The 27,977-nt window shown below is 44.1% G+C and overlaps 1 protein-coding gene across 1 annotated transcript in view; it reads left to right on the forward strand.

Moving 5' to 3' along the window:
* The window catches only part of LOC119388122 (lachesin), a 194,280-nt gene extending 174,245 nt beyond the window's left edge, over positions 1–20,035 (forward strand). The window contains exons 6-10 of the mRNA XM_037655767.2: positions 1,943–2,071; positions 7,268–7,558; positions 13,604–13,717; positions 15,541–15,627; positions 16,460–20,035. Coding sequence (XP_037511695.1) covers positions 1,943–2,071; positions 7,268–7,558; positions 13,604–13,717; positions 15,541–15,627; positions 16,460–16,560 — 722 coding nt within the window. The 3' untranslated portion in view covers positions 16,561–20,035. The remainder of the gene's footprint in view (positions 1–1,942; positions 2,072–7,267; positions 7,559–13,603; positions 13,718–15,540; positions 15,628–16,459) is intronic.
* Positions 20,036–27,977: the final 7,942 nt, after the last annotated feature.

Below are 27,977 nucleotides of genomic sequence, written 5' to 3' on the forward strand. Positions count from 1 at the left end.
AAAAAGAACAGCTAAATAAAGAAAGACGGAGAGAGGGAGAGGAGAAACGAACGTGCACAGAGCGAGGGCATTGCCGTTGTTCCTTGCTTGTGGCCTGTCTTTTGTCAAGCGCTTAAACAGCGGGCTTCCCCCCGTGGCAGCCGTGGAAAACGGGGAAAAGTTAACGCGCGGGGCTAGAAAAGAGAGCCGCTCGCGCTGTACTCGAAAGTGAAACAAGGGGAAGATTCAATTAGGTAGGCTTTAATGGAATAAAAGTTTTGCGTTTCGCCCTATCAATTTCTCGCGCTCCGCAGTAACCCCGACCCGCGGTGCCGGCCTTTGCTCCCTTCGTGATCCCCGCCATTGTTCTCCTTCAACTTTACTCCCTTTCCCTCTACTTCTCTCCTCTTTCCCCTTCTCGATATATCCGCCATACCGGGTTTGAAACAAAATGTCTGTGCGAGTATGAGCGTGCGCTGAGCGCTTTATCGAGATCGTTTCTTGCTTCTTCCTCCTTTCTGCACTACATTTTGCTGCCTTCGCTTGACGCGAACTTCTACGGCGTCAGCCTTCGAGCTCTAAGGACGTGCACGAAGATATCTCCCGGCCGTCTCGGGAAACAAAAGCAGAGCATGTCTTAATGCTACAATTATGAACACCGCGAAGGAAGAAAGAATGAACGTCTAACACCGACGCAGATGAAGGGATGTAATGTACGGTGTAGTTTTTTTCCTCTTCTTTTTTGGTTCCTAATCTCGGGAAGTTTGCGAAGATTAGTAGGAATAAAGACAAAAAATCTATAACGTAAACGTGCGCCGGACGGTTGTTCATTCATTGCTCAGAAGTGAAAATAAGCTGGGGTTGGGTTTCGATGTTAATGGACGCGTAACGTGATTAACACCAACGTGGGCCGCAACGCGCCCCTTAAGAAGTAGCCATAAATAAATTTCTGCTCGCCGCGGGAAGTCGCGTCTCGTCTGTGTGGCAGGAAGGGAGTCAAATTTTGTGCTAATGGAAGCCGCAGGTTTCTTACTTTGACTGAAGCTTCGTTTTAAATTTCTTTGGCGGTCTATTCCGCATTATTTTTTTCCTCCTCGATGCTCACGAAGAAACGTTATAAGATTTTGTAATTAGGTTCCAGACCGGCCTGGCCCCATTCCAGAGGCACGCTCGCAAAATTTCCTTTTCGCTTGCTGTAATAAGCTGGTGCTCGCTTATTGAATAAGTGGAGACCTTTAAGAAATTATGGTTCGTCCATATTGAGAAGCATGGCAGCATTAGCTGTCAGGGAGTGGAGGCCTTGCGTCGTCTTTCTCGCGTCTTTTTTTTTCCCCGTTCTAGTTCGCACAGAAATGCAGAAATGGGAGTGCGAAGGTACTGACCTGTCACTTTAAATCCATTGCAGTAAATATTCAAAGTGTAAGCGCGCTCAGATATCATGGTTGTTTTCTCGTGACTAGTATGAGGTGTTGTTAAGATGTTTTTCTTTAGTTTATGAGGGCAGGCACATCGCTTGGTGCCAAAGTACCAGCCGTTCTCATTGTTTAAACTTAGCACAACAAAACATAAAACGCTGTGGCCGTTAGTACGAGTTCGCTCGTTCAAATAGTTTACTCCGGGAAGCAGACATTAGACGTGCGAGAAATCAAGATGCATAATTGATTAAAAGATGCATAATCAAGATGCATAATTGATTAAAAGTTTAATTAATGACAATTTCACCTGATCTCATCAGTGCACGTATTCTGAATTTGCGAATTGGAGCCGGTGATTTCGCAGGTTGACTTTGAAGAAATTTTCAGTTGATTCGTATTCGAGCTGACAATTTTTATTGGCCTTCTTTTTAGTTACACTCGCGGACACGTTTCTCAGCAATCGAGGGTCAAACAATTATGTCGCCATTACTGAAAGCAACTCGCACGTGGAACGCTGTAACTCACCGTTCGTGTGTTCGCGGTTGCAGTTCCATCGGTGAAAGGTACCTGGCTGAACATCACGAAGGTGTCCCGCCTGCACATGAGTGCCTACCTGTGCATCGCCTCCAACGGTGTGCTGCCCTCGGTCAGCAAGCGGATCATCCTTGAAGTCAGCTGTGAGTACTGAGTTAGCTCAAGCTCTCTTCCGGCAACTTTTTTTCCTCCCTTGGCTGAACAATTATTAGCGAGCTCTGGGCAAAGATAATGAATTAACAAGTGAGTGTACAAATAAACAAAACAAAGAAATTAAACGCCACATTGTAGATAACAATGAGTTAGACAAAACAGTGACCGGTTGAAAGTACACAATAATAAAAAGGGAATCCTTGAACAGGGAACGTCACTGGAGCCAACGTTGCGACAAGTGGACTTTTCTTCGTCAAGGCAGCAGCAAAAAAAGTGTCGATGTAGTTGAAGGACGCGAAAGTCGCTATTCTTATCGCGATAAGATGAACCACTGTGGAAAAGTAAAAAAAAAAAAAAACAGGATGCGAACAACCGCTTTACGTCTTATCCTGACTGTTCAGCCACACTTAGACATGCGAGCAGATAATTTCAGCCGTGGCTAACATTAGCGCGTTTTAGCTGTGCACATTGCTGCTGAGCGTAACACATAATAGCAACAAAGCAGCCTATTTATGCGTTCTTCGCTCCTGACGACACTGTTTGTCACTTTACCCTCTTTCGTGTAAGCCCGCTTTATCTCTTTCTAGAGTCGATAAGCGCGCATCGGCAAGAGCAATTAAATGGTTCAAAACACGGCGACGAGGGTAAGTACTGTGAGGGCTCAACCTTCGATAAGCGACAGAGCGAAAAAGGAAGGAAATTGAAAACACACGAGTATAGCCAATGGCTAATCACAGAGGAGGTTTTGCTTTGTTCAATCATTTAAAATGTATTTTCTTGCACTTATTCCTTCCTCTGCACTCTTCACGCGAGAATTTGAGTACAGATAACACCGGGAGAAAAACGAAAATCTGAATCGCCGAAACGATTTTACAGTGTGCGCCGGAGACCCAGCGTTTAAAGCTGATGGGTTGTCTTCTTGAGCGAGATAAGTTTGTGTTATTTTTTTTGCTTTGCCACACCTTACAACGTCGACAAAAGAAATTCCGAATGGACGAGCGAACCCTGGCAGCTGAGTCGTTCCCGAGAGAGTCGGCGCCCAAATCCCCCGGCTTTGGCGTTCGCAAGCTGAGCGTCGGAAGGGTCGAGATAAGCTTTCGCGCGCATCTCGAACGCGAATAAAGATTTTAAGCACGTCTTGATATCCCGTTTGTTTTTTCTGCCTTTATGTAAACGGTTCGCGCATGCTCATTTCGTTTAAGGGCGAGAAACAAACAAAAAGAAATACTAAACTATCGTTCTCAAAAGCCCATTGGAACGTCTGAAAACGACGTTTTTGTAGACACGTAAGCCCTGCTGCTAAAATGCGCATGAAAACGTGACATGAAAATACGAAAGCGTCGTTTTCGTTTTTTCCTTTCTGGCTTCTTTCGTTCTTCTTTATTATTTTTTGAATCACTGCTGGGTATCCTGGTGCTGGGTACCCTAGATACCCCGGGGGCTGAGTACCCTGATGCAAGAATGAGCACTTGTTCATTGCCGAGAGCATTGCTATGACTAAACCACGGTCTAATTCACGTTGAGATCCTCACTGTACGACTGTGGATGTGGCATAGAAGTCGGCAAGGTCATACTTACAAAGCTTTAATTGATGTTCTATTATTCATACCTAGCCAATCATAGCGAAAGGAGTCTAAGTCGGAGCTAGCTTTGTTGACTCGAACGACTAAAACATTGTGGAAGCCTTGTGGCCGATGTACGCGTTGGTAATGAATTCGTTTGTGGAGTTCACCGTTGTAGGCGACCGTAGCCACATTTATTTGAAGCCCCGCTGGCTGGATGGTGTTCTTCTTTTTCTTTAACGTCTAGATAGCTTTGTAATATACTGGAATGAAATGAGCTGAACTTTACTGTCGCATAAACAAAGCCCTATTTGGACGCACAACTAGCTAACACTTTGTACAAGGAGCTCGACGAACCTGAACTTTCGTGGAAGGCCAGAATGATAATCAAATTTTATTATATTACCGACGAAGTTTATACTAGCGGAGCTTACTCCCGCAAGTGAGAAAAAGTTTTCACTGGGCGACTCCTTCCATAATCACGGGTGTAACGGCAGTTAGCCGCGTGCAGTTTAGCATCACAGAAGAAATAATCAAGTTGGCTGGAAACTACTGGTCTCTCGCTGTGCCAGCTGGCATGCGTGTAGGTGTGTGGCAAAACGCGCTTTCGTTATGGTTCAAGCAGCGTGTTTTAAAGGACGCTACGCAACGGGAAAGCTACAGAACAGTGCAGCTTGCGCCGATTCGACGTTTACAAAAGAGGCTCAAGGGAGTCACTCATTCGTGTGGCTCCTGCAATATTTTATTTAAGGCGGAGGCGTTATGTGCCTCATAAAACGCGAAAATTCACCTTTGGCGGCGTCGGCGGCGTCAACACCAGTGATAAAAAAAATATCATCACGTGATGACTTCACCATATGACGTCATCATGACGTCACCGATAGCCAACATGTTTGACGTAATCATAGCGTCACTACGACGTCATGATGATGTTGCGTAAGGTGACGTTGCCTGATTACGTCATCAAGTGACACCGTCGCTTGGTCAAATGTGGGCCGATCAGGAGAACAGTGCAAATCCACGTTAGGGCAGAAAGCTTTCGGAGGGGGGCAGGGGAGAATCAATACATCGACTGAGACAAAGAAGAAGAAAATGGCTTTCGCCTTCGAGTCGTCTTAAGCGTACACATAAGGGACACTCTTTTTTTTTCTTGACTCGCAATCTCCGGCATATTTTGTAAATTCTTGCGAAGCTATCGTTTCCCGAGACAGCCTACAGTACTGACGCATCCACGACAACGCTCTCTTTCCAATCTCAGAAAAGACGCCCGTGTGCCAGGCATTTGGAAATGCTTTTCTTCTATCTTAGACGGCAAATTTAAGCTATGCCTGTACCTCGTGCGGTGTAGTTTTAGAGATTTACGTTATCTCTCCAGCCATCTTTTTCTCATCGGTCGCGCTTTCGTAACAGTGACGTAATCGGCGAAGTTTTGCGCAGCGGCGACATCAGCAAGACATACGGAGTGTCTTGGCTCGCTTCACACTCTTGAGGGTGCGTTGAGTTTAATGGTTACGAATCATTCGACCCTAGGCACAAGGTAGATGCGCCGATAGAAAGCGCTTGGTGCACCACATAGTGAGTGCCGGTAAAAACACCAGAAAGGCTCAGCTACACACGGCTGCTATGTGACTTCGTGCCGTCGACGTGTTTTGCAATCCTTCGGTCGTGTTGCCGCCCCACCGCCACACGTGGCGCTCCTTTCGCACCGATGACCAGCCGGTGCAAGCGCGTCTGCCATGCAACTTTTTAGTTTTATGCCAAGCACGTATAGGCCTACTCGTGAAACAGTAAAGAAAATATGCAAAAGTCACCCTCAGAGTAAAAAGGGCCATTTAAAGAAAGTTTGAAAAGGGAACAGGACATTGCCGGTGTGGAAGACGTGTATAGAATATTTCAGTTTCTTGACTTCGATGAAACTTCACTCGCTATATATATATCAATATTTCTGTTCATATTGATTCCTACTGTCGTGAGGTAACGCTTTTCCCATTCTGTAGGCTTACAGGTTAGAAGCTTGTAAGCAAATTGTAGACGCCTTGATTCGAATCGTTAAGATTGATTACCACCTTATACCATAGTTTGCTGTCCATACCATAGCTATACCATAGCTTACATAGTTATATTTATACCATAGCTTATACCATAGTTTATGCGCATCGGCACGTTTTTCTGCGCACACGCGACATCAAAGTTTTTGAGCGATTAGGGCTTGTGCGAACGCCTCTGAATGGTCATGCAATTCCACACACGTCAGCGCATTCACAGCTCAGTTCCTTCTTTCCTTTCGTGCTCTCTTTCTCAGCTTTTTATTTCCATTGCACAATTCCCCAATATAGGGTAGCCAATCGCACACTTTCCTCGTTAACCATCCTGCCTTCCTGTTTCCTTGCTTCTGTCATGGCCAATTGGCAAACGACATTAGCTCGCAATACAGATGATTTTTCTTGCCCCGAACATTCGACTCTGTGCAATCAGTTCATACAGACAATAAGTTACGGTCGCGAAAACAGACGGAAAAGAGATGACGTGGGAGTGGGACAAGCAAGCGTAACGCTAACCCTTGCTTAGCGCTTCTCTCGCTTGACTCCCTCATATTTATATTTTACAGAGAGGCTTAATATAACTGGGATAATCCGTTTGTTAGCAAGCAGAAACCTATGCGACACAGAAACTGGGGAAACCGCACTACTCACCACTGATGCACTAAAAATGAAGATGGCACAGTACCGCGGCCACTATATTGTATTGTAACAATTTTGTGACGCTTCAGTCCACATTATGTAAGCGACACACTTGTTGTGGCCTTGTCCAGACTTGCTTTTAAGTCGTCTTCGCCACCTCCGTGCAACAGTCCTCAGGCCTGCCCCACCACCCAACCTTGGTCGCTGGATTCACGGACCGTTCCACCACTCACTCTTACACTCCGCAAATGAAGCAAATTTGTACGTGTATCGATGAAACCGCGTTGTACTATGCCTAAACGCAGGCTTTTTATATTAAAAGAAAATGTATGTGCCGCACAAAAAATGAGACGACGCGAGTCGCTGCAAAGAGAGGCATGCTGCTCAAATGTGAAACTTCAAAGGAGCAGACGCTAAATTCAAAAAGGAATTTCTGGACAGACATTTCGGATTTATTTGGAAGGTGTGTGATCGGCTTTAGTTCTAAATTCTGTGTCACTTCTGTTTGTATTCTAAGCAGATTAACGGGTCATCCACATTCAACGAGTGGAATGGCTCGTAATTTTTTTTCTTTGAAAGAAATGGTGATAGTTTATGGTGAGCTTGGGCAGTATGAACCAACTAACTCAGTAACACGTGCTACTCGATGCACTGAGTTTCTGCGAACTTTATTTAACTTTATATTACGTTGACTTTAAGTTTTATACTACGTTGGTCTGCAATGTGTCTTGGTCTTCCTTATCTATAGTCTTTTCTACATGTCATTTCTTTCTGTACCCTACGGCAGAGCAGCTTGTCAGTGGCGACGACGTTTTCCAACTTTTGTAGGGTAGTAAACAAGAAGCTCCTGTAATTGACAAGCCTATTTTGCTGTTTACGTATGTCGCCTCTTTTCAGGTTATAGAAGACGCGGTAAAAACGTGCGTATTTTGGTGTCTCGCAGTCGCGCCCATGATATGGATACCGAACCAGTTGGTCGGCGCGAGCGTCGATACCGACGTGACCCTGGACTGCAATCTGGAGTCGCACCCCAAGTCGGTGACCTACTGGACGCGCAACACGGACACTATCATCCACCAGAATTCCAAGTACTCGGTCGTAACGGTGCAACACGCCATGTACAAGGTCCAGATGCAGCTCGTGATCCGCAGGCTCAAACCCGAGGACTTTGGCGAGTACCACTGCGTAGCCAAGAACTCGCTGGGCGAGACGGAGGGAACCATCAAGCTCTACGGTGAGATGCGCTCACTCTCGTGATTCTTGTTAAAGACGTGACCACGCACTAACTCAGCTGCAGTCAGCAAAAACACCCTAAGAAAAGAAAAAGAGCATTTGTGACTCTTTTCGGTGAGTCCTGACTTGCCACCGTATATGACTCTCTTTATGGAGTCACATTAACTCTCTTTTGGCTCTCATGACTCTCCGAAGAGAGTGTAATGATCTCCAAGGAGTTCACGTGTCTCTTTACAGAGAGTTGTACACGTGGCAAGTCAGAAGTCACCAAAAAGAGCCGAAGGACTCTTTTTTTTGTTTCTTAGAGTGAATGCCGGTGTGGGGGGTTTGATACCTAAAGACTGAGACTGGTGATATTTTGCAGTGGTTCTAAAACTGTAGGACATGTTGGCCCTGCAAACAGAGAGAGAGAGAGAGAGAGAGAGAGAGAGAAATGTTTTAATGAAAAGCTGTAGATATTTGCCTGGCTATTCGCCTGACATGCTACTCCAGGAGCTCCAGGGTGATGATTATGATATATACACTGACAACCACACATAGATGAAAAGCGTTGTGCAAGGTACGCTAGAAGAGAACGTGTCAACTTGACACCCGAAGAAGCCAACTCGGTCCACAATTGAAATGTGAGGCTTGCGTTAAAAGTAAATTAGGGAATCTTTTCTCACACTTTCCGCACACCATATTCCCCTTCATGTACTTTATTTATGTCGTAGTAGCAATTTCGTGTATTTGCTTCCTTGGAAGTTTTGTTCTCGGTATGTTACAATCTTTTCTTATTGCAATCATGAGCTACACAAAGCAGATTTTAAGTAGGTACAGTTTTCTTCAGTAACTATATGCCTACATTATTCCCCGAAGTAATACAGTAGGCTTTTCTGAGTTTCAAGGTGCACGCAGTAAGGGCCAACGGCGCACATATAATGCACGCTAGCCGAAGGTAATGCCTACAGGAACACCCAGTAAAGGCTTGCATTATGGCAAGTTTTCATCGGAATTAAATACGTATATATAACTTCGGTGCTCTGCTTTTAGAGCACATAATAAAATCAGGTGCCCAATCACTTTGGTTGGCGAGAAGTTGACAACTCGTTCATTTCTACTCGAGTGAGTGCCTCCTACGAATAAATGAAGAACTCGATATTAGATTTCTAAACCAAACTAAGCTGCGACAGAAGCTAATACATTTGTTTGCCCATATGGACAGTAACTGTAGTCATAAATATACTTTCAAGTACGTGACACCGAAATTTCTAATATTCATGAGCAACAAGAGCGTTTCGATGCGTGTCGACAAGAGACGCGTAGGAGTCTTCGACAAATGCACATTGCAACCGTCAGACTAGACGACCAATGTTCCAATGATACCGCGAGAGAACGGATGCGTCACAAGTAGCCATGCTAGCGGATAAGTAGCCTATATGCACGGAAGCGCGCAAGAAAGCCAAATAAAATTGCTGCTTCTGAAAGAGGCAAATAGTGTTGGTTGATGAAAAATGCGTTTGAAAGCGCATATTTGTCGCAGTTGAGATATGAGGTACCATTTGCTGTTTGCGTAATCGTGTAGACAGCGAAGCCCATGGCAGGTGATTTTTTAGTATCAGTAAAATGTATATGTATATGCGTCGACTCGTCAGTATATGCTGTTATATTTGAATATGCGTGACATATATACGGGAGCATAGTAAGTGGGATCTGTACAAGAAAAGCAAAAGTGCAACAAAAATATCGAGATACGTGTGCAACACAACTGCGAAGTGCGATATTGTTGAACTCTTCTCTTCGTCGTGTCAGGCCACAATTTTCAAAATAGTTAACGGAGAAAAAATGCTGTTTACGAGCAGCGTTCGCTAATTAGCCTTTAAAAGAAGCAGTGGCCGATAGAGATCATTATGTGTGTTCTCAAGGTCTTCTTTTTTTTCAACTACCAATCTGCCGTATGCTTGTGGCTTCATTTTGGGAACAAAATCATGGTCAGAAAGGCGACTTCTTGTCCAGCCACGCTTCCTCACAAGCAAGCAAAGTCATGCAAATATATCCTTGAGAGTTCAAAACATGAGAAAACGTGGTGCGCTGGGCAACGATAGCTTCGTTTTGAAGAAAACTTGCAGCAGTCACGAACACAGAGCTGTATGCAAACGTATAGGGTCGTGCGAATGCCCTGTGTCAGCTTGAGGGGCAAGAAAACACGAATAGCAAAAGCAAACACAACGAGGCATGAGGGCTACAGAGAGAAAACAGTGAGATGCAGGCAGGTTAATCAGATGATGATCCGGTTCGCTACGCTCCGCTGGGAGAAGGTATAAAAGAGCGAAACAGGCAGAGAGTGAACCTAGCACAGGGCACACAGTAGTGATATAAACAGGAGTGATATAAAAAGGAACTATACGCTATAATCACAGGCATTAGCACACTTCTCCTACAGCCTCGAAGAAACCACGCAATGCTGGCGTAGCAGGTTATCATCACACCTTCTCAACAACTCAGAAGCAATCGATAGGCGGTATAAAGGTAGTGATGTTCGAAAAATAATCTGAGTGGCTTATTTTATTTTTTCTCAACTTTTTTTTATTCTTATATAGCGCATGCCTAGTAGCAAACACTAGATATTTAAGGATTGGAAAACGCTGAGTGTAACTAAAACAGCTCTAGAAAATTTATGCAGTGCCCTGTTTAAATGAAGTCCATTGTGAATGGAATTTCACTCCTGACATTTTGTGGGGAACGAATTATCTTCAATGAGCAGCTTTTGTTTGACGTCGACAGCACTCGAATAGCACTGTCATCGCAAGGTGATGGAGGGAGCTGCGAGCTTTCTTTCTTTTTTTCATATTTTCAACATCCAAGTTTATGTGGTCATAGGGGCCTAAGAACGTTCCTTTGTTTCTCGACCACCGGTATGGGGTCTGGTCGGAGCGCAGTTCAGGTCCAGCGCAGTGCCAGGAATGAAGGCCTGATATGAACAAGAAAGGAGCAGTGAAGGAAGAGGGTGCGTGGCAGCCAGCCCACACCGAGAGCATAATCGAACGCGTTCATCACGTTCTTCCTAAAAGCGCATTTTTCTTAGTTCTAGCGAGGCCCCAAATCGCAGCAGTATTCACGTCAGCTCTCAATTTTCCGTGCTTCAAAGCGGAAACGAGGTGTTCTTAGCTTCCACTGTATTTTCTCCTCTCTAAGCGTTCACTTTTATTTCCAATAACACTCTGTCCCTCTTTATGGCTGCTGCGTGTATGCACATATATTTACGTCTGTACGTGTGTGTATTTGAATTCGTTCGCGCCAATGTGTGTATGTGTCCGTGTGTGGACGCGTACATAACGGTTCATGACAATTTTTCCTTTCACGTCCGGGCGTAGGCTCTATTGCGTGTAGCACTGCGCATGTTCCTGTAGGTTCGTGTATGTGTGTGTGTAATTAAGGGTCAGGGGGTTATGTGGGGGTTATGCGGGGTGCTTGATAACTCTTGAGCTCTTTGATAGAGGTTAAGTATGCAGCAGGAAAACATCCGAATGAGAATGAAATCTATGGTGAAAGAGCGGGAAACCTTCGGCAAACTAAAAAAAAAAAACCGCAATGTAAAGTACTTGCGTTCTTTATAAGGAGTGCGAGGAAGAGAGAAAATAAATCACGTATGAATTACGAATAAAAAACGCGTTTTGTATTATCTTTTCCTTTTTTTCATCTACTCCTGTTCCCCAAAAATAAAAATTAAGAGGCGTTCGTATTTTACGTCTCACTCAATACGTACTTCTTCTGTTTTCCTCTGGTCCATTCCCCAGACTACCTTCTTCGTCGTCCACTCAGTACGCTCAGTGCCTATTCATAACACACAGTCTTAGAGGGTCGTTCTCTACAGCACACTGTTCGGCGGCAGGCGGAGTGGGGGGGGGGGGGGGGATGACTTGCCATCGCGAAAGAAGGATTTGTGAAGAGGAATTTCGCGCTTTTCTCGTAATTAAAACGTTAAATTCCCTTCTTCGTCCGCGCTTCGACTCCCCACAAAGCCGAAGACCTGCAATTTGTATGTCTTTTTACGCCGGCGCTGCTTTTCACTAGGGTCGTAATGCGTGTGTGAGGGACAATTTTTTTCGTTGTATTGCTTTTTGCTTCGAGAAAATGAATTGCCTCCATCCCTGGATCCCTGCTAACCGCAGGACCTTATATCTTGCTCCACCCGGACTTAACGCATGGCTGTTCAGAGAGGTTTTGCTTTTCGTTGATTATTCTTTTTCGGGAACCCCGGAAAGGCTGCCCTTTACGGCGACGTTCTTTTTTCGTTTATTTGGCAAGCTCTGTCTGGCAAGAGAGTTAGAATAATACATCACCAACTTACCTAATGTTTTTCACGACTTTCTTTAAGCGAGATCAAGTGATAAAATTATTTTTCTCGATTTTTTTTTTCGTCTATGCGTTGAATATGCACGTGAAAACGATTACGTGATTGCTCTTATACGTTGCGTAGTAAAATTTATGATGGCAGTTAGGGTAGGTTAGTTAAGATTGAAACATTTAAGCTCCGCGCAATAACACCAACATTTAGCTGACCTATTGTAAGTATAACGTATTTTAATCTGCAAGCAAACAAATGTAGTAATAAAAGCTCGCTCGTACAGGCTACAATATACTACAGTAAATACAGTTAATCGGCGCAAGCTTTCAAATGTCTAAAATTTCAAATGTCTACGGGCTAAGAGACGCCGTAGTGGAAAACTTCGGATAATTTCGAGTACCTGTGGTTCTTTAACGCGCACTGAAATGGCACTGTGCGCGGATTCCAGCATTTCGCCCCCATCGAAATGCGACCACCGCGGACGTGATCGATCCCGCGCCTGTTGGGTCTGCAGCAGATCACAACAACCACTGGGCCACTGTGGCGGCTAAAAACGTTGTTGCAAAAAGCTACCAGCGACAAATGAGAAGGAAAAGGAGAAATGTTTTTCCCGCTGTTTCCAACATCCTTGTATGATCATAACGTTATGCGCTTAGACGCTTAGATTGTAAATAGACACAATCATCTCTGCATGTATGCAACACCCTCCTGGGTGATGTCCAGCATGAATACCACTGCGCGAATGGGACCGCAGTGTACTTGTTAACCGAGTCAACCAGACCGACATGCCCCCCCACTTTATCGTCGTTACAGTGTTAGCCAACTTACGGTCCCAGTTTCGCAAGAGACGCATGCTGGGAGACCACACTGTCTCGCCACTCGTGTCCTTGCGTAAGGGAAGCCGCCATGCCAGTCTTCCGCAAGACTAATCTTCGTATTCCGCTGTTTCCTGAGACATGGTTTCGACAGGGAAAACAGGGCTGCCTCACTGAAGGACGACTGTATACATTGGAGACCGGTTGTTACCTTTCTGGGAAATGATTTCCGGCAGAATCGAAGTGGATGTTGTTAGAGGTTCTTCCTGGGCTTTTTTCTTTGTCTTGCCGTAACCTGGCTGAAGTTGAACAGTCTGAGTAGTCACTGCTGTTTTGTTGCAAAGGCTATAGCCAAGATATCAAAGCATTGTCTTGACAATAACTACAAGAAGTTGTGTGACCTTCGCTATTTTGCTATGAGTATTCTTGAGCGCAATAGACAGCAATTCGTAGTGAGCGCTGTGGTAACCTCCTGATATATGCCTCTTCCCCCACCTTTTCGCGTAGTTCTTCAAACAGATAGTAACAATAGGAAGGTACTAACAGTGCGTAGACAATAAGAAAAAGGGACTGGATAAGTAGAGGAAAATCTGCCCTTTTCCTTATCCTGTCCCTTTCCCTTTCTCGCTTATGCGCTGCGTAATACCCTCTTAATGGATCCTTACCAACTCGGCCAAGCTTCAGTTCTTACACGATAGTTACACTTTATATAAATAACATTAGTTATCTGTTTGCAATATGATCTGGTGCGCAGATCAGTATTGCCGTATGTAGATTACATAAAGGCTGTCCGTAATCGTAAATAATGTTTTTGACCTGGGCTGTTGAGTATAGGAAAGAGTGGGTACATTGGCAGAGCGGCATTTCCTGACCGGAAGCCCTTGCTTTTCTTCCAATGCTGCAGAGATTCCAGCCAGCTCGTCGTCAACGTCACACTCACCCGAGGCATTTCGAGCGAAATCGGAAAAATTGCGCAACGGCCAAATGCGAAACTCCCTGACAAGGCCCAGCGATCGGGGTGAGTGTCTCCGAGCACTCCGCAGTAGAGCCACTCAGGCAGGTCGCGAGTTTCTGTCATTGTTCGAAGTGCCCACTAGGCGCGCTTGCGTCAATTTCGAAAAGCTGTTGCGATTAAGTGCGTTGCAGTTCAAATCTCGACTTGGGCATAGGCACTCCCATTAAACAGCTACATTTGTGAAATTTGCTATTTCTTTACATTTGACATCCTTGGATGTGCCTTTGAAAAATCAATCAATCAATCAATCAATCAATCAATCAATCAATCAATCAATCAATCAATCAATCAATCAATCAATCGGTCAAGCAATCAATCAATAAGTGAAGGCACTTTGTAAATCAATGCATGACATACATCGCTAATCTTGTGGCTTAATAATCTCGTGTAGAGCTTAGCACTGCGTTTAGAAATTGCAGAGTTATATATTTTGTAAACAATGCTGATATCAAAACGATCCTTCAAATATGAAAGAACCAATACGAACTATGATTTAAAGCTATCTTCTGATGCACCCAATAAGCAGATCGCGTCAGTTGAAAAAAAGAGGCATATGATTTGATTGAAGCAACAGTTCTCTTTAATCTATGGAACTGCGCAAATTGGCTAAGGAACATTCATCGTTTCAAGCTTTTAAACTCGTAAGTTTTACATTTCGGTATGTGATGGATAGGCGAAAATGTTTAACTGGACGATAAATCGACTTGTAAGTACCAGCCTTTTTCTGTTGAAAGAGAAACCCTAATGTGCCAAATAACGTCTCCTATACTTTCCTTAGCTTCATTATCTGTTGGTTTCATTGAAAGTGCTGCAAAGTCGCACAATGAGCCAACTTATCTTGCACTTTGAGAACACCAGGAATTCAGTAAAAAATTTTCTGAAAAGTTCTTTTTTTTGTGGCGAACAAGTTCTTCGGCATTTCAGACTGTAGCGTAGTGTAAATGTATATCGTGGCGAGTTGTTCTATGTGAGTTTTGTCATAAATAATTTGTATTCACGTATGTTTTGTTTATTTCAAAATGAAAATTGTTGCAAGTCTTTTAGGGAAGATCATTCGATAAGCATATTAAACACTAGTGGCAGATGATTGATAGCTCTGTATTATTTGCTAGAATGATCGTATAGCGACGAACATGTTCTTATACGAGAAACCTACAAGAGGGCTGCGATATATCACGCGGTCATGCCGCTTGTTGTAATTACTCTGCGGAATATCAATAAACAAAGCTAAGGCAAAATGGCAAGATGATCAAAAATCAAAATGGAATCGTGTATTTTTTGTTTACTTTACTCACCGCATGATTCGTGTCATACAACAAAACTTTAAAATCGCAAGCTATGTTCTTACGATGTAAAAATTGGCGTAGAAAGAGGTTTTTGTTTCAAAGGGTTCACGCACTAAAGAACTAAGAAGCTTTTCAACTTAAGCTTTTTAAGCTCTCCTTCAAGAACTGCGCGGGAAAGTGACAAAACAGGTTTTGTCGTTGTGTTTCTGTGCTTTCTTTATTTGTCTTTATGTTATGAGGAATTCGAAACATTTCGTTACTGAATATTATACAATATTACCTTCATTAAGTAAACAAAAAATTTTTCCTAGCTGCACTTTATCTTGTGCAGAAAAGGTGTCCGTTTTCCGCTTGAACACTGAAAGATGTGTAATCTGATAACCTTGAATTATAGAAGACGGGCGTTAAACTTAATTTGCGGCAGATTTTTCTGTAAGCACGTGAGAAAAATAGGAATTATTTAATCGATACATCTTTTATGGCTATGAGGATGACAAACAGTAGGGAAATCTTATATTCGTTTCACATCATTTTGTCCAGCCGTGGTGACGACCAAACCCCAGGATCTGTCTGAAGCTTCGAGAGATCAGAGGCCATCTTACACACCAGCTATTGTGAAAATTGGAGGTGAGTTGCTTTCACTTGAGGCCGTGCGCTCTTTTCTGTACTCACAGTGCGAAGGCATGCACAAAGTAATAGTAAACAGAGAGGCACTTCGAGCGCTGACTCGTGATGGACTTCTTATTATTATAAACCGTATATGTGATGGAAAGTCGTCCAAATATTTAAAATAAGCGTCGGCAATTTGTTAAGTTGTTTTACACATGCGTGTTCATTTCCTGTGTATACGTGGTTTGCAGCAATAAACCTTCTGTCGTAAGTGAGCATTCGTGGTGGGTTTTCCTTTCTTATCAGCTTCGCGTCTTCGCGCTTTTAGTAAAACATACATCTCTGCCAACTTGCCCAATTAGCCACAATGTACAATTCTCGCATGTTCTTGGTGCGTATTTCATCAAAGTGTTCCTATCGTGCTAGAGAAAACAGCGTGTACCATTTTAAATGGTAATATAAATATGTTGCAAGAGATTATTGAACACCAAGTGCTACTTGAAAGGTTTGTGGGCGCTAACTGCAGATTTAAAACTCGGCTCTTTTGTCGATATCGCTTCATGACAGTCATGTAATGTTGTTGGTATAGTTACGTGGCCCTATTAGAATGGGTCCATCACACGAGGTTTCTAGGTATTTCCAAGGTATACGCTACGGTGGAGTGCCCATGAAGGATGCGCTGATGTAATATTTTAGTTATGTCTTTATTAACGATGCGTTTTTTACAACAATTTCTAGGTACCCATTACACCTCTTTAACATAGTTTGTACGTAATTCTTGCTACTCTCGCGCCTTACCTTAAGTCCTTCGGCTCTTCATGGTTCCTTTTCTTTGTTCTCATTTCTACAGATTTGCAGCTGCACGGTAGCTCGACGCGCCTAGGGAGCTCAGTGCTGTCCATGTCACTGCTTTCTCTCATCGTCGTCGGCTTCGTGTTGACCATGTCGTGACGTGTTGCGGCATCGCCTTGAACGTGCATCGACAACGCTGCCGTACGTCACGCCCGCCGTGGCGGACTCTAAGCGCGCCGCAACGGACGACGGCCCCTGACTGCATCAGTGACGCGGAGGGAAACACGGCGCGCCAACGGCTCAACTGAAATCGAACGCCACAAATCTTTCGTGACGCGAGGCAATTTCCCAAGCAGCGAAACGTAGGGAGGACGTTGCCATACGCGTTACGCTATGCGTACACTGGTCATTTCTCTTTTCGGACCTTTCCTTTTTGTCGCTTTCCGCGGTTGCGTGCGTTCTCTGTGTGAACGACTGTATCGAAGGGGCTGGCTGCTACTCCTGCCAAGTGCGCGTCAGAACACTTCGAAATTATACGTGTTTATCTCGATCGATGCTATTGTGCGAAATATTTTGACCCTAGTTTGGGCGTTACTTAACCGTAGCGTTGATGTTTCTCTTCTCTCTCTTCAAGAGATGAAAGTCAAGCTCATCTGTTATGGTTATCAATCACAATCTAAATGACCACTTACAAGCGCAGCCATTCAGCGTCTAGCGAGTGCAATGTAAGGAACGAACATTATCAGCTTAAGTTTTATGCGCCATCACTAACCGACTTTCATTTAATGTGCCGGAAACACCTGAAACGGAAACACATGTTTAGAAAAAAATTTAACGCCAATTTCCATCCGAAAGCTTTTTACTTGGAGCTGTAATAAGGAGACTGGTAGCATTGGGGGATCCCTGTCCTTTTATAACTTACTCATATCCTTGCAGATATCATAAAAAAAGCTGAAAAAGACATTCTTTGGGGGAAAAGGTGTGGTTAACCATGTAGAGGTCATGTCAAACTTCAATGGTTTCTTTTTTTTTCTGTGCTTACCCTAGCTCGATTCTAAGCGTTCCATTCTGACTCTCAAATCTTGCTCATTCCCTCATACGTTAAAATCGCCATTTAATTCTCATCTTCTTCTTTTCTCATTATCCGCATAGTCATTCTTTCACGGACTTCAGTCAGTCATGAGTGATGAAGAGATCGTCTCTTGCCGTTTTCATCAGACACTGTAGAGGCACTTCGTAGCATTCTGTCCGCAACGATTTCACTATCTTCGTCAAAACATCCCTTTGCAAGTACGCATTTTGGAAATACTGTAGAAAAGTAGTATATCGAGCAAAAACAGTGTTGTCATCTCGCAGCGCACTTTAGCAGCACTAGCACCATTGTTGCGCATGCCGTGTCAGCGTGTACAGTCCATAGGGAATAACAAATATCCGGCATCAAGTGTGGTAGATATATCATCAGCCTTTTTGCACACCAAATGGGGAAAAACATGTTTCGTTAGAAGGAGAGAGATCAATTATCAAAGCAACGTCGCTTTTCAGTGATACACAGAGCGCAAGCACGTAATTGTACTTGACTGATATTGGGTCATATGCTATAGATATTACAACATTGAACTGAAACGTGCTGCACTTTCAGCCGGCTAAACTCAATAGCTTTATTCAAGTCACTCGTCACTTTCTTGCTATGTTGCGCATTATAGAATTTATTTTTAATGGTGTTTTATCACTCTATGTTAATTAGGAGTTGCTGGCGCTTTTATGTAGCGCCGGCTACTCCTTTTCACAGATAGCATGATTATTGAAAATCACAGCCTTGAAAAGAAAACTATATAAAATCGCACCTAGAAGGATTTAGGCTATTATTTAAAAAACTAAAAACGTAATAAAGCGAATACAAGCGTCAGGAGTGGCTCAGTTTGGTAGGTATGGGAGGCATGTAGTCGCAAACAGGCTCCCTCTGAAGCACTCATCTATAAGTGATTTTTGTTTACGTTTATGGCACCGAAAGAAGACATACGTCAAAGCATCTACGGTCTAACATGCTGATAATACGAAACGTAAACCCAGAATGCCACGTACATTGTGAATAACTGATAAGGTATTAAATATGTTAGGTATTCTCCATATAAACCTCAGAAAACGCACGATGCGCCAAAACGATGGGTAAATGGGCGTTCGTTCTTGTTTATGAATCAGAAAAAATGTTATTGGCGATACATTGCTTCTGCTAAACTGGTTTTGGTAGAGTACGACACAGTCGGTAGCGTCTCTGTCGATCTTGCTTATTATGAGAGTACAGAACGTTTTTTTGTACACCAAGCAAAATATTTTATTTTTAAAGAACGCTGGAGAAAGTTGGCATCTTCTGTAAGTGAATCTAATTAAGAGCGACCACATTGTAAGTTTATTAATGCTTTAAGCAGCTATGCGAATCACTTTGTTTGCTAGTCACTTGTAAGCCGTTATCACCGCGCATACAATAGACGCACTGTTGGTACAGAATTTTGATTCACACGCTGCCGTCCCAACAGTTGGTTACCAGTCTAAACATCAAATTCTAGCCGACAGCAGTCGTAACACGCGGATATTGTGGCTGCTTCTTTGCGGTTTTGTGTACTTTTTCAGTCTCTCTTGAGCGCAAAGAAACTTTTTTTTGGTCGTGTCTCTGTGCGATTACGAATGGTTTACGGTCCGCATACCTTGCGGGCGTTCGAACGGTGCCGTAAAAACACTCAGCTTAGGAACTCACGTGGGTCGACATTCATCTTGCGTTTAACTCCGTTTTTGTGGGAATCGGAGCGGGGAAATGGGCATACAATTTTGATCGAAATTGCTTACTCTTGCCACACCCATATCTGCTGGCCTTTAAGCCAGTCTACACGCTCAGAACTGCTTGCATGCTGCACGCAATTAATTATTTAAAATTGTCTGTACGTGAATCATTATTTTTAAGGTTTGCGCTAGAGCTAAGGCAGGAGCAAAATAAAAGAAGATAGGTTTGGCATTTATCAACCGCCCACGGCCTACGTCAACGCATTAATAATAAAACGTCAGTGACTGTTCCTACAAAGTGCGCAACTGAACAGATTTCAGACAAAATTATCGATATTACCCACGCCTATTCTCTTCAGAACACAGTAGATAAAGTTTTATTCTTGATCCGATATGTGCAACAATGCATTTCAGATGAAAACAAAAATAAGTCATAACAACGAAAAGAATGTTGGAGTGCATTCGCTGCACCCGTTTGTTTCAAGCCACAGAAATTTCAGCTTTAGAGTTCAGAATAATAGGTCAACTATTGAGCCTGCAAAATTTAACTATGTTTTCTGCTAGCTATTGTGAAGCGCCTGCATTTCCGTGTGTGTGGACGGTGTCAATATTTCTTGTAAATAACATACACCTATGTACTCGCACAGAAGCTCAACAGCGACTCGACGACAGTGGTGGCAGCAAGAATACCGGGAGAAGTACGCGTGTGATGACGTTGATGATGGCGCTGATGGTAGCAAGAACATGTACATATTATCGTGTGACTAACGCGTAATTTTTTGTTTCTTTATGAAGTGCCAAACGTACGTGGATGAGTACAATAAAGGGCGTCCATCTTTCTTTTTTATGACATCACAAATGCTTCTGTGTTATTGTTTGCCTCTTTCACGGTACCCTTTCAGATATCACTCGCCAATGGCACATTCTTTGTCTTCGTACTGAAGGACATGGTAGCAATTTTATTACTTAGAAATAAGCAAATAATCACCTTTGCGAAAACACGGATTGTCAAAACACCCTTCGAAACACGCAGACGGCGTTCTTCTCTCTCAACAAGCACGGTCAGCTGCTACCCTCATTGAAGTAACAGCAGAGCTTCAAAAATCAAGCTTTTATCCACCGCATGCCGACCAATACCAGTAAGTAATAAGCGCTGGCGCGTACCGTAACTAATACGAATCTGAACACGATTACTGCACTTCGAGACATGTAGTGAACGCTCGGCATTAGCTATAGGTCTTCCTAGCACACATCGAAATACGGCCTACCACTGTGACTACCGTTGTTGTAATGCACCAACTCTGGAGTTTCGATCAGTTTATCATCTTAGAGGATGAGCTGCCTCCGATTGTGCAGGCTAATGAAAGCAAAATTGTACAAGCAAATGACTATGCAGTTCCTTCAAGTAGGCTGGACGACTATACCTAAAGCTTTCTAAGCTTCCCGCTTCACAAGACACCCTTAGACACGTCACTGCAGTTTTTATTGGATACGTTCTGTTCCGAATCGCTAATAACTAATAGCCCAATGAGACAAACTTATTGAATTGCTGGTTTTTCGCTGTTAAAACCCAAGTCCCTCAGAATTACTTTCCGTAATTACAACGTTATTACCATAAATATGTTTGCAGATTAGCTGCATTACTCCATTTTCTTTTATTTAGCGAGTGTATATGTGCATTTGTTTTTCCTACAGCAAGTGGATCGTCCTTCACTCGATGCCCTTGAAGCCTCTTTTCTTCTTGAAGAGGGTTACACCAGCGCATTGATATGCACATCAGGCCGCTCCGTGATCGGTGTGCAAGGCCCGAAAATTTGCATGAAAGCGTGGTGAGTAACTCGGAACGTGACCTGCGTGCCTTTTCAGGGTAAAGTCAAGGTTTCGAGGCCGTTCAAACATTTAACTACAATAACCTGGATGTGTGTATGCTGTTTCAATGACACCGACTGCAGCAACAGTGGGATAAACCTGCGATATATCCTGCGTCGAGATGTGTAAACTGCGTATGGTGAGAATGACGAGAGCTCCTATTGAGCGGTTTCTTTTTCTATTCCAAAGAACTGCTGCAAGCAACGTCTGCCGTCTAGCGGCTGAATAACTAGGTAATCAGCTAAAAGTGACTTCGAGAAGATATTCCTGAAGGTTCTGAAAGCATGTAGCGTTACTGCGCGTATATATTCGCCGTGTCCCGCTAATATTTATTCAAGTACGTCAAATCTCATGACAGCCTTTTTTAAGCACCATCATTATATTTATGTGGTTATTGCTTTTAGCCACTCACTGTCAAAGAGACAAATCTCTGAAAACTCGAAGAGTCATTTACATAAACAAGGTTAATCAATTTCCTGGTTTTCACAATATCTAAACCTTGCTTCAATACTTCAAGACGAGGTACGCTGGGTTGTTCATACAAGGAAACGAAAATATCGGTTTGCTTAATGCTACTGTTATTCAGACGTTCGAACTGCCAGATGGCGTGTACCGCACACGATTGCCGCACAGTGACGTTGTGTGTGTGTGTGTGTTCCCTCTCCCTCTCTTTCTCTATCTTTTTCGTTACTCTTCTTTCAATCTCCACCACTCTTTATCCCCATCGCCCCATCCCCCATCACTTGCGCATGCAGGTAACATAGTGGTTATTCTAAACTGGTTGACATCCCTGCCTTTCCTCTCTCTCCTTCTCCCTCTCTCTCTTTCTCACGTTAACATATGTTATATAGCGTGGTAGGAGAGTAAAGAGAACGACTGGCCGTCACACAATGCGAATTACGTAACTAGTGGGTCGTTTAAAGCTACCAACCTACTACAAAGAGCTCATCTATAATTCTTCATCGTGATCAGCCGCCGCATCAACAGAACATAATGCCTTGCAGATGTGTAGCGGGTACCTTGCTTCTCCGCAAAGGACGAATAATGACGTAGTGGGCGCTTCCCAATTTCACAAAAATTACGATTTATGGCGTAGTGGGTACCTTGCAAGTGTACTTGTATTAGTAGCCCTCTAGAAATGTCGCTCGTCCAGCTTTCACTGTGACTGCGCAGCACTTTCCGCTTGCTTTTTTTCTAGCTTCGAAGCTGTAATCTAATCAGCCCTGCAAACGGAAAACTAGACTGACACTGTATTGTGAGAAAAATCGATTATGAAAAACTTTTTTTTTACCCGCATGAAATCGAGGGTTGGTCATTGCAATCTGATATAGGCAGCAAATCTACCAAAACACATATAGTGTTAAGCTTTGGATGAACTTTTAAGAACTTCGCGAAGTCAAAATTACCCGCGGGAATCGTTATGACGTCTACGTAAAATATTTGATTGCTTCTAACCACAACCTTCCGAAACCTGATTGGAATGAAGGCTGACAAAAAAATCTCCCTTATTGAACTTGAACAAAGTTTTCCTCACCAATCAGTCAGGGAGGAAACCTTACCATATCTGAACTCTTTTGTTCAAATGGCACTGATATATTTGAGCCGGTACGCGGAGCCATCGCGAAAAAATAAATGAGGCCACTAGATGCACGAGTATTTCCGACGTCTTGCTGCTTCGTGTCGCAACACTAAAAATCATGGCTCTGGAACGCTCTGGAGCGCAAAGAAGGCAGTTTCGCTTTCTTTAAAGCGTTTGGCCAATGCAGTGGAAACGAGAAAACGGCTAGACGTACCGGATCAGCTTCGGTCGCTTCGCACAGCGACTTCATTTCCTTTGACAAACACTGCACATTGCATTTCCGACGTGCGTCTTCATGTACGTATGTCTGTGAAGCTTCCTATTTGCTCGTGTTCGTCTACACTGGTTCTCCCACAACATGAGGCCTCCTCGGCTAGCTTTTGTATCAACAAAGGAGGCTGGGTAGCTGAATTTGCTTGCTTCCACCGATCCATAGCCGAAAATGTTACCACGCAAGTGAACGACACTGTTATTTATAACTGAATGAATCAATCTATCAAGCGAGCAATCCCAGTACGAGTGACCTTTACATAACAGTAATAGCGCCGTTGCACAGACCAAAAAAAAAAAAAGAACAACAATGGCATTGGATGAAACGTTAGCTAGGTTTGGTTAACCGAGGTCCACTTAGTGCGGTTATATTGCGGCACTGATTGTACTAGGGTTGTGTTATTATTATTTTAGGACATACTATGTATTCTGTGGGAGAGCGCAGCGTCACGAGTGAAGGTGCCTACGTGTACGCTCGGCTGTTACTCATGCCTCATGCGTCATTCGCAGGGCAAGGGATTTCGCCATTTCTTGTCCTTTGACGCTCCTTTGTGCCTCTTCGTGGAAAAGCCATCGTTGTAAGCTTTTGTAATACAAACTGAGTAGATGATCACGCCCCCATTTTCGGCCAAGGTTTTCCTTAGAAAAGCGATAGCGCTCGCAGTGGCCATAAAGTACAAAAATGCACATTGTTGCGCAATACCCTCGTGCCTTCAGTTCACCCACCACAGGGCGGACTAAGCATTGCCTGTACAGCCGGCGTTGTAAGGGTACGACTCTTGAAGGGCAGTTTTCGCGTTGAGTTCGCATTTCTTTCCCGATAGAATACAGATAGAAACGCACTATTTGAATAACTTGTACTGGTTCAAGTGGGAGTGGGAGAGTGGTGCGAGGAGCGTCAGGTGCAACTGGCGAGTGGTTGCTAACAGTTCAAAGAAGACCGCGCATAGTCTGCATTATCGAATCGGGAACGCTGGCCCGCATATGAAAGAACAGAAATATCTCTGCTTTTGAAAGTGATGAGAAAGATATACGCGTAAAGACGCTTACGCCTTTTTATTTGAGCCTCGTGAATTACTGCGCACTGCATCTCTCGACTAGTGGCGGCCGTGAGGAGCCGAATCTCAACCCTGGGCGGAGAAAGTGAACCGGACGCAGGTGCACTTTCCTGGTCTGGTGATCGGACGCAATTCGGCTCGCTGCACGGGTTTTCGGGATAGTTCGCACCGGCCGGTTGGACTGCTTCTCTATTATCCGCCGACAGTTCTTTCGCGCTGCTGGCCGATGCGTGGGCGTTGCTATGGCGTATATATACTGCGTGGTCGGCCGATATCGGCGGGAGCGCTCAACCAATCAGCGGCCTTGTATCTACAGCTTCCATCTGACTCATTGAGATACAACACGCGTCGGCATTTGTGTGCTACTTTTGTAATAGAAGAAAAGTAATGGATGTGAAGAAGAGCGGGTGCCTCGGGCCGCTTTGCCGGACCTTGTCAAAGCTGATTTGGCAACCCACACACAAGTCACACCGCACCCACTACCGCATTTTTCCGAGGACGCTCAAGGACAGATGCTACGGGAAAAAGAAAGCCTCCGACGTACCACACGAGCTCTTATACCTCCGTGTGGGTCAGACCTCCCTGGGGGTTTAACCCGCCGAGAGGAGGTTACGTTGCGGAGGCTTCGTGTTGGGGTTGCGTGACCACCCTTTGGGCGCAAAAGTACCGCGGCCCGTATGGTACATCGTGCCCATTTTGCGACGCCCCAATCAGCGATGTAACTGTCACACACTTATTGTGGACATGCACGGGTCTACAATTAAGCCGTCGTCGTCACCTACGTGCAACAGGCCTCAGGCCTGGCCGACCACCCGACCTTGACCGCTGGATTAGTGGACCTCACCACCGCTCGTTACTGGACTTCATACACGAAGCAAATTTGTATGTGTATTTCTGAATCAATAATTATTATGCCTAAGGGCAGACTTTCGAAAAAAAAAGATGTTAGATAGGCTGGATAAATATTCGCACAGAAGTCGCTAATATTGGCCAATGAGAATTCCTAATCAAGTGACAGTTATTGGGTTTGAGCATAACTGGCGTAACCTTTGGTTTGTTTCGCTGTCATGGGTCAAAGCAAACTTAAGGAAGTTAAGTACAATTCGCTTGATCATATAGTTTGAGATTTACCGTTATTGTTTTCTATTTTGTCTATTGCTTTGACAAAGAGAGATAGAGAGAGCGAAATAGATGAAAAGGAAAGGCAGGAAGGTTAATCGTGCTGGTAACCGCTTTGCTACCCTGCACAGGGGTGGGGAAATAGGTGTCGGAAAGAGGACAGAGAGGGAGATCAAGTAAAAATTAAAAAGAAAATTGCACACGTGCACGCACACGCAGGACGTTCCAATCGGAGGCATTCTGAAAAACCGGTTGAACGCAGACAGCACATTAGCACTTTTACAGCCTTCTTCTGTGGCGCTAAATCCTGTCGATGGCACAGGATTCTTTCCGCCGACAGAGTTCGGTCGTCCAATTTATCGAGTGCCTTGCAAAGCAACGTTCTCTGTGAACAGTACTGTGGACAGTCGCGCAGAATATGTCGAATCGCTTCATCACTGCCGCAGTGATCACAGGCTGCGGTGTCAGCCATTCCTATGCGGAACGCGTACGCATATATAGGTAAATGCGACGCCCAACCGTAACACACACAGACGGGTAGCGTCACCTCGGCGAAGTTGTGGAGGAATTCGAATGTTGAGAGTTGCGTCTTGGGAATATAGTCGTGCGTGCTTGAAGTATATGGCTCGTTCCATCGCGACGTGGTGCATTGGCGAGCAAGCTCGAGGGGCATCCACGCAGCGCCAGTCCTAGACAGCGGTATTAATATTTCATTGTTTTCTGTATGGGCCGAACCGGCAGCTTGATGGGCCTGTTCATGGCCGACAATCTCACAGTGATATGGAAGCCATTGTAAAGTTATTTTATGTTCTTTCTCAGTTAAATGGTGTGTCTCTTCTGCGATCTCAAACACCAGTTGCTCGTGCGGGCTGCGGCGTAAAGATGATCGCAGAGACTGCAGTGCCGCCTTTGCAGTGCCCACCCTCGGCGTAAGATGTCATAAAAGAAAAAAAAAACAGACAGTCACTGACTTATTTCTGTTCAGTTATTTTGCAACGTCCTAGAAATACTTTTTTTTAAGAAAACGAGATTTTTATTGCCGGTAAGCAGTGCCCTTGCTTTCGTTTATTGGCAGTAATGTTATGTGGTTGGCTAAATACAAAACAAATAGCTTCATAGCCGTACCAAAGTTAAAGGTAATCTCACGGGGATAGCCCTCTAGAGACGCATTCATGGTCAATTTGTCAATAGCTTCAGCCCATTTATTCAAGAAAACACCAATTTCTTATTCCGACATCGCAGCTGCTGCCATTCGAGTGCGATGTCGCATACGAAAACTATAGAGCAGTGCAAAATATAATCTTCGGCAAACATCGTTTCTCTACCGTCACTCATATAGTGGCATCATAAGGTGGAGCGCTTATGTATTCCTGCATTAATTTAACAGCTTTTCTTTGATTCGTTATTTCCAGCGCGCAGTAATTGACTGCGCACAATCCCGTTGCTTGGAACCTCTTTACCTGATACCCTCATCTGAGTTAACGCATTCACACTGCTCTTATTTTAACTGTCTGTGTGCGCGTTTGGTGCAGAAGTTTTGCAGTTGCGTCAGCGGTACTGATATTGAGAAGGTGAATGCTGGATGGCCGATCAAGAAACCATGGAAGGCAGAGACGCCATTCTGATTTGCAATTTCTTCGTGCGAAATGTAACCGCAGAAAGAGCATGCAAGGTACAGTAAGCGCACTTGTCAATTTATGTGTTCCTGAACTAAATATCACCACAAAAAAAGCCCTTGCGACCGGTCCAACAATTTATTTGCGGTAACTTACGCATCAATAAAAATAAATTTTAAAAATGGAAAGAGAAATGAAATTAGACAGGTAAAAGTCGTTCCCAGCGTATAGACAGATAGCGCTGAGCACATTGTTACAGAGCGTGACCAATACGCGTGGTGGTAAAGAAGTATGGCACGTCAGAAATGCTTCCCAAAATTCAGAGCACCAGAACTCGACGTTATTTTTTTTTAGAGGGAGGGGAGTGCATCGAGACGACAGGAGGTGGCGCCGCCAACGACCACGAGGCAAGCAACCACCTCCACCCCCCACCCCCTTCCTCCTTAAGAATAAAATGCATAAAAATTGCGTTATACACGAAAACTCACGCCACCAATGCGTACGTGAGGATCTGTCGAAATTGTTGGCCCAGCGTGAAGCATCGCAAACACTGGCGACACAGCGATCCATTCCGTTGGCTCGGTCGCGTCGGTGTCCTGAACGGGAGTTTTCGCGGTTGTGCCACGCTTTCTTTCTTTGCTTCGTCTTCTGTGCTGTCTTCTTCGCTTCTGGCATAAAGAGATTTCGGGGCGTTTTTTTTTTTTTCATGGCTTCGACGTTGGTAACATTCTTGTCGCGCCTTGTTTGCCAGATCGAAGATCTGCGGGAGGAGATACGCTTGCATGAAAAAAAAAAGCTGAAAAAAAAATGAAGAATCATTTGGAAAGCTGTCCTTCTCGCCTTTTTTTATACATAGGAATAATGCACAACTACACGCTCCATCAAAGAGATCGAAAGTAACGCGTAAGAAACGGCATCGTATGTGAGAGGGAAGGGACTGGTGAGGGGATAGCAAAAAAATGTGAAATCTAACGCATTAATGGCACCAGCTTCGAAATGTTTGAAGTAGATGCGTAGTATGTGTGAGCGTAAAGACCAAACAAACGTGTTTGCAAGCTACGCAGTGCGTCATACGCGTGCGTGAACACACACTTGAATCTTATTTATTTCCTTCATTCTGTTCTTTTTTTTTTCCTGAATGCGATGCGTACACAGGCGTTCAGCGGAGCGTCATTTTGTAGGCGTACTCCCATAGCTATACGCTAGTCTACAACGACCGAAAAAAATTTTTTTTTCCTTGAAGCAGGAAGATCCTTGAGTGCAACTCACGGTTCGCGATGTCGTCGACAA

This window comes from Rhipicephalus sanguineus, chromosome 3, assembly GCF_013339695.2.
Source record: "Rhipicephalus sanguineus isolate Rsan-2018 chromosome 3, BIME_Rsan_1.4, whole genome shotgun sequence".
Classification (NCBI taxonomy): Eukaryota; Metazoa; Arthropoda; class Arachnida; order Ixodida; family Ixodidae; genus Rhipicephalus; species Rhipicephalus sanguineus.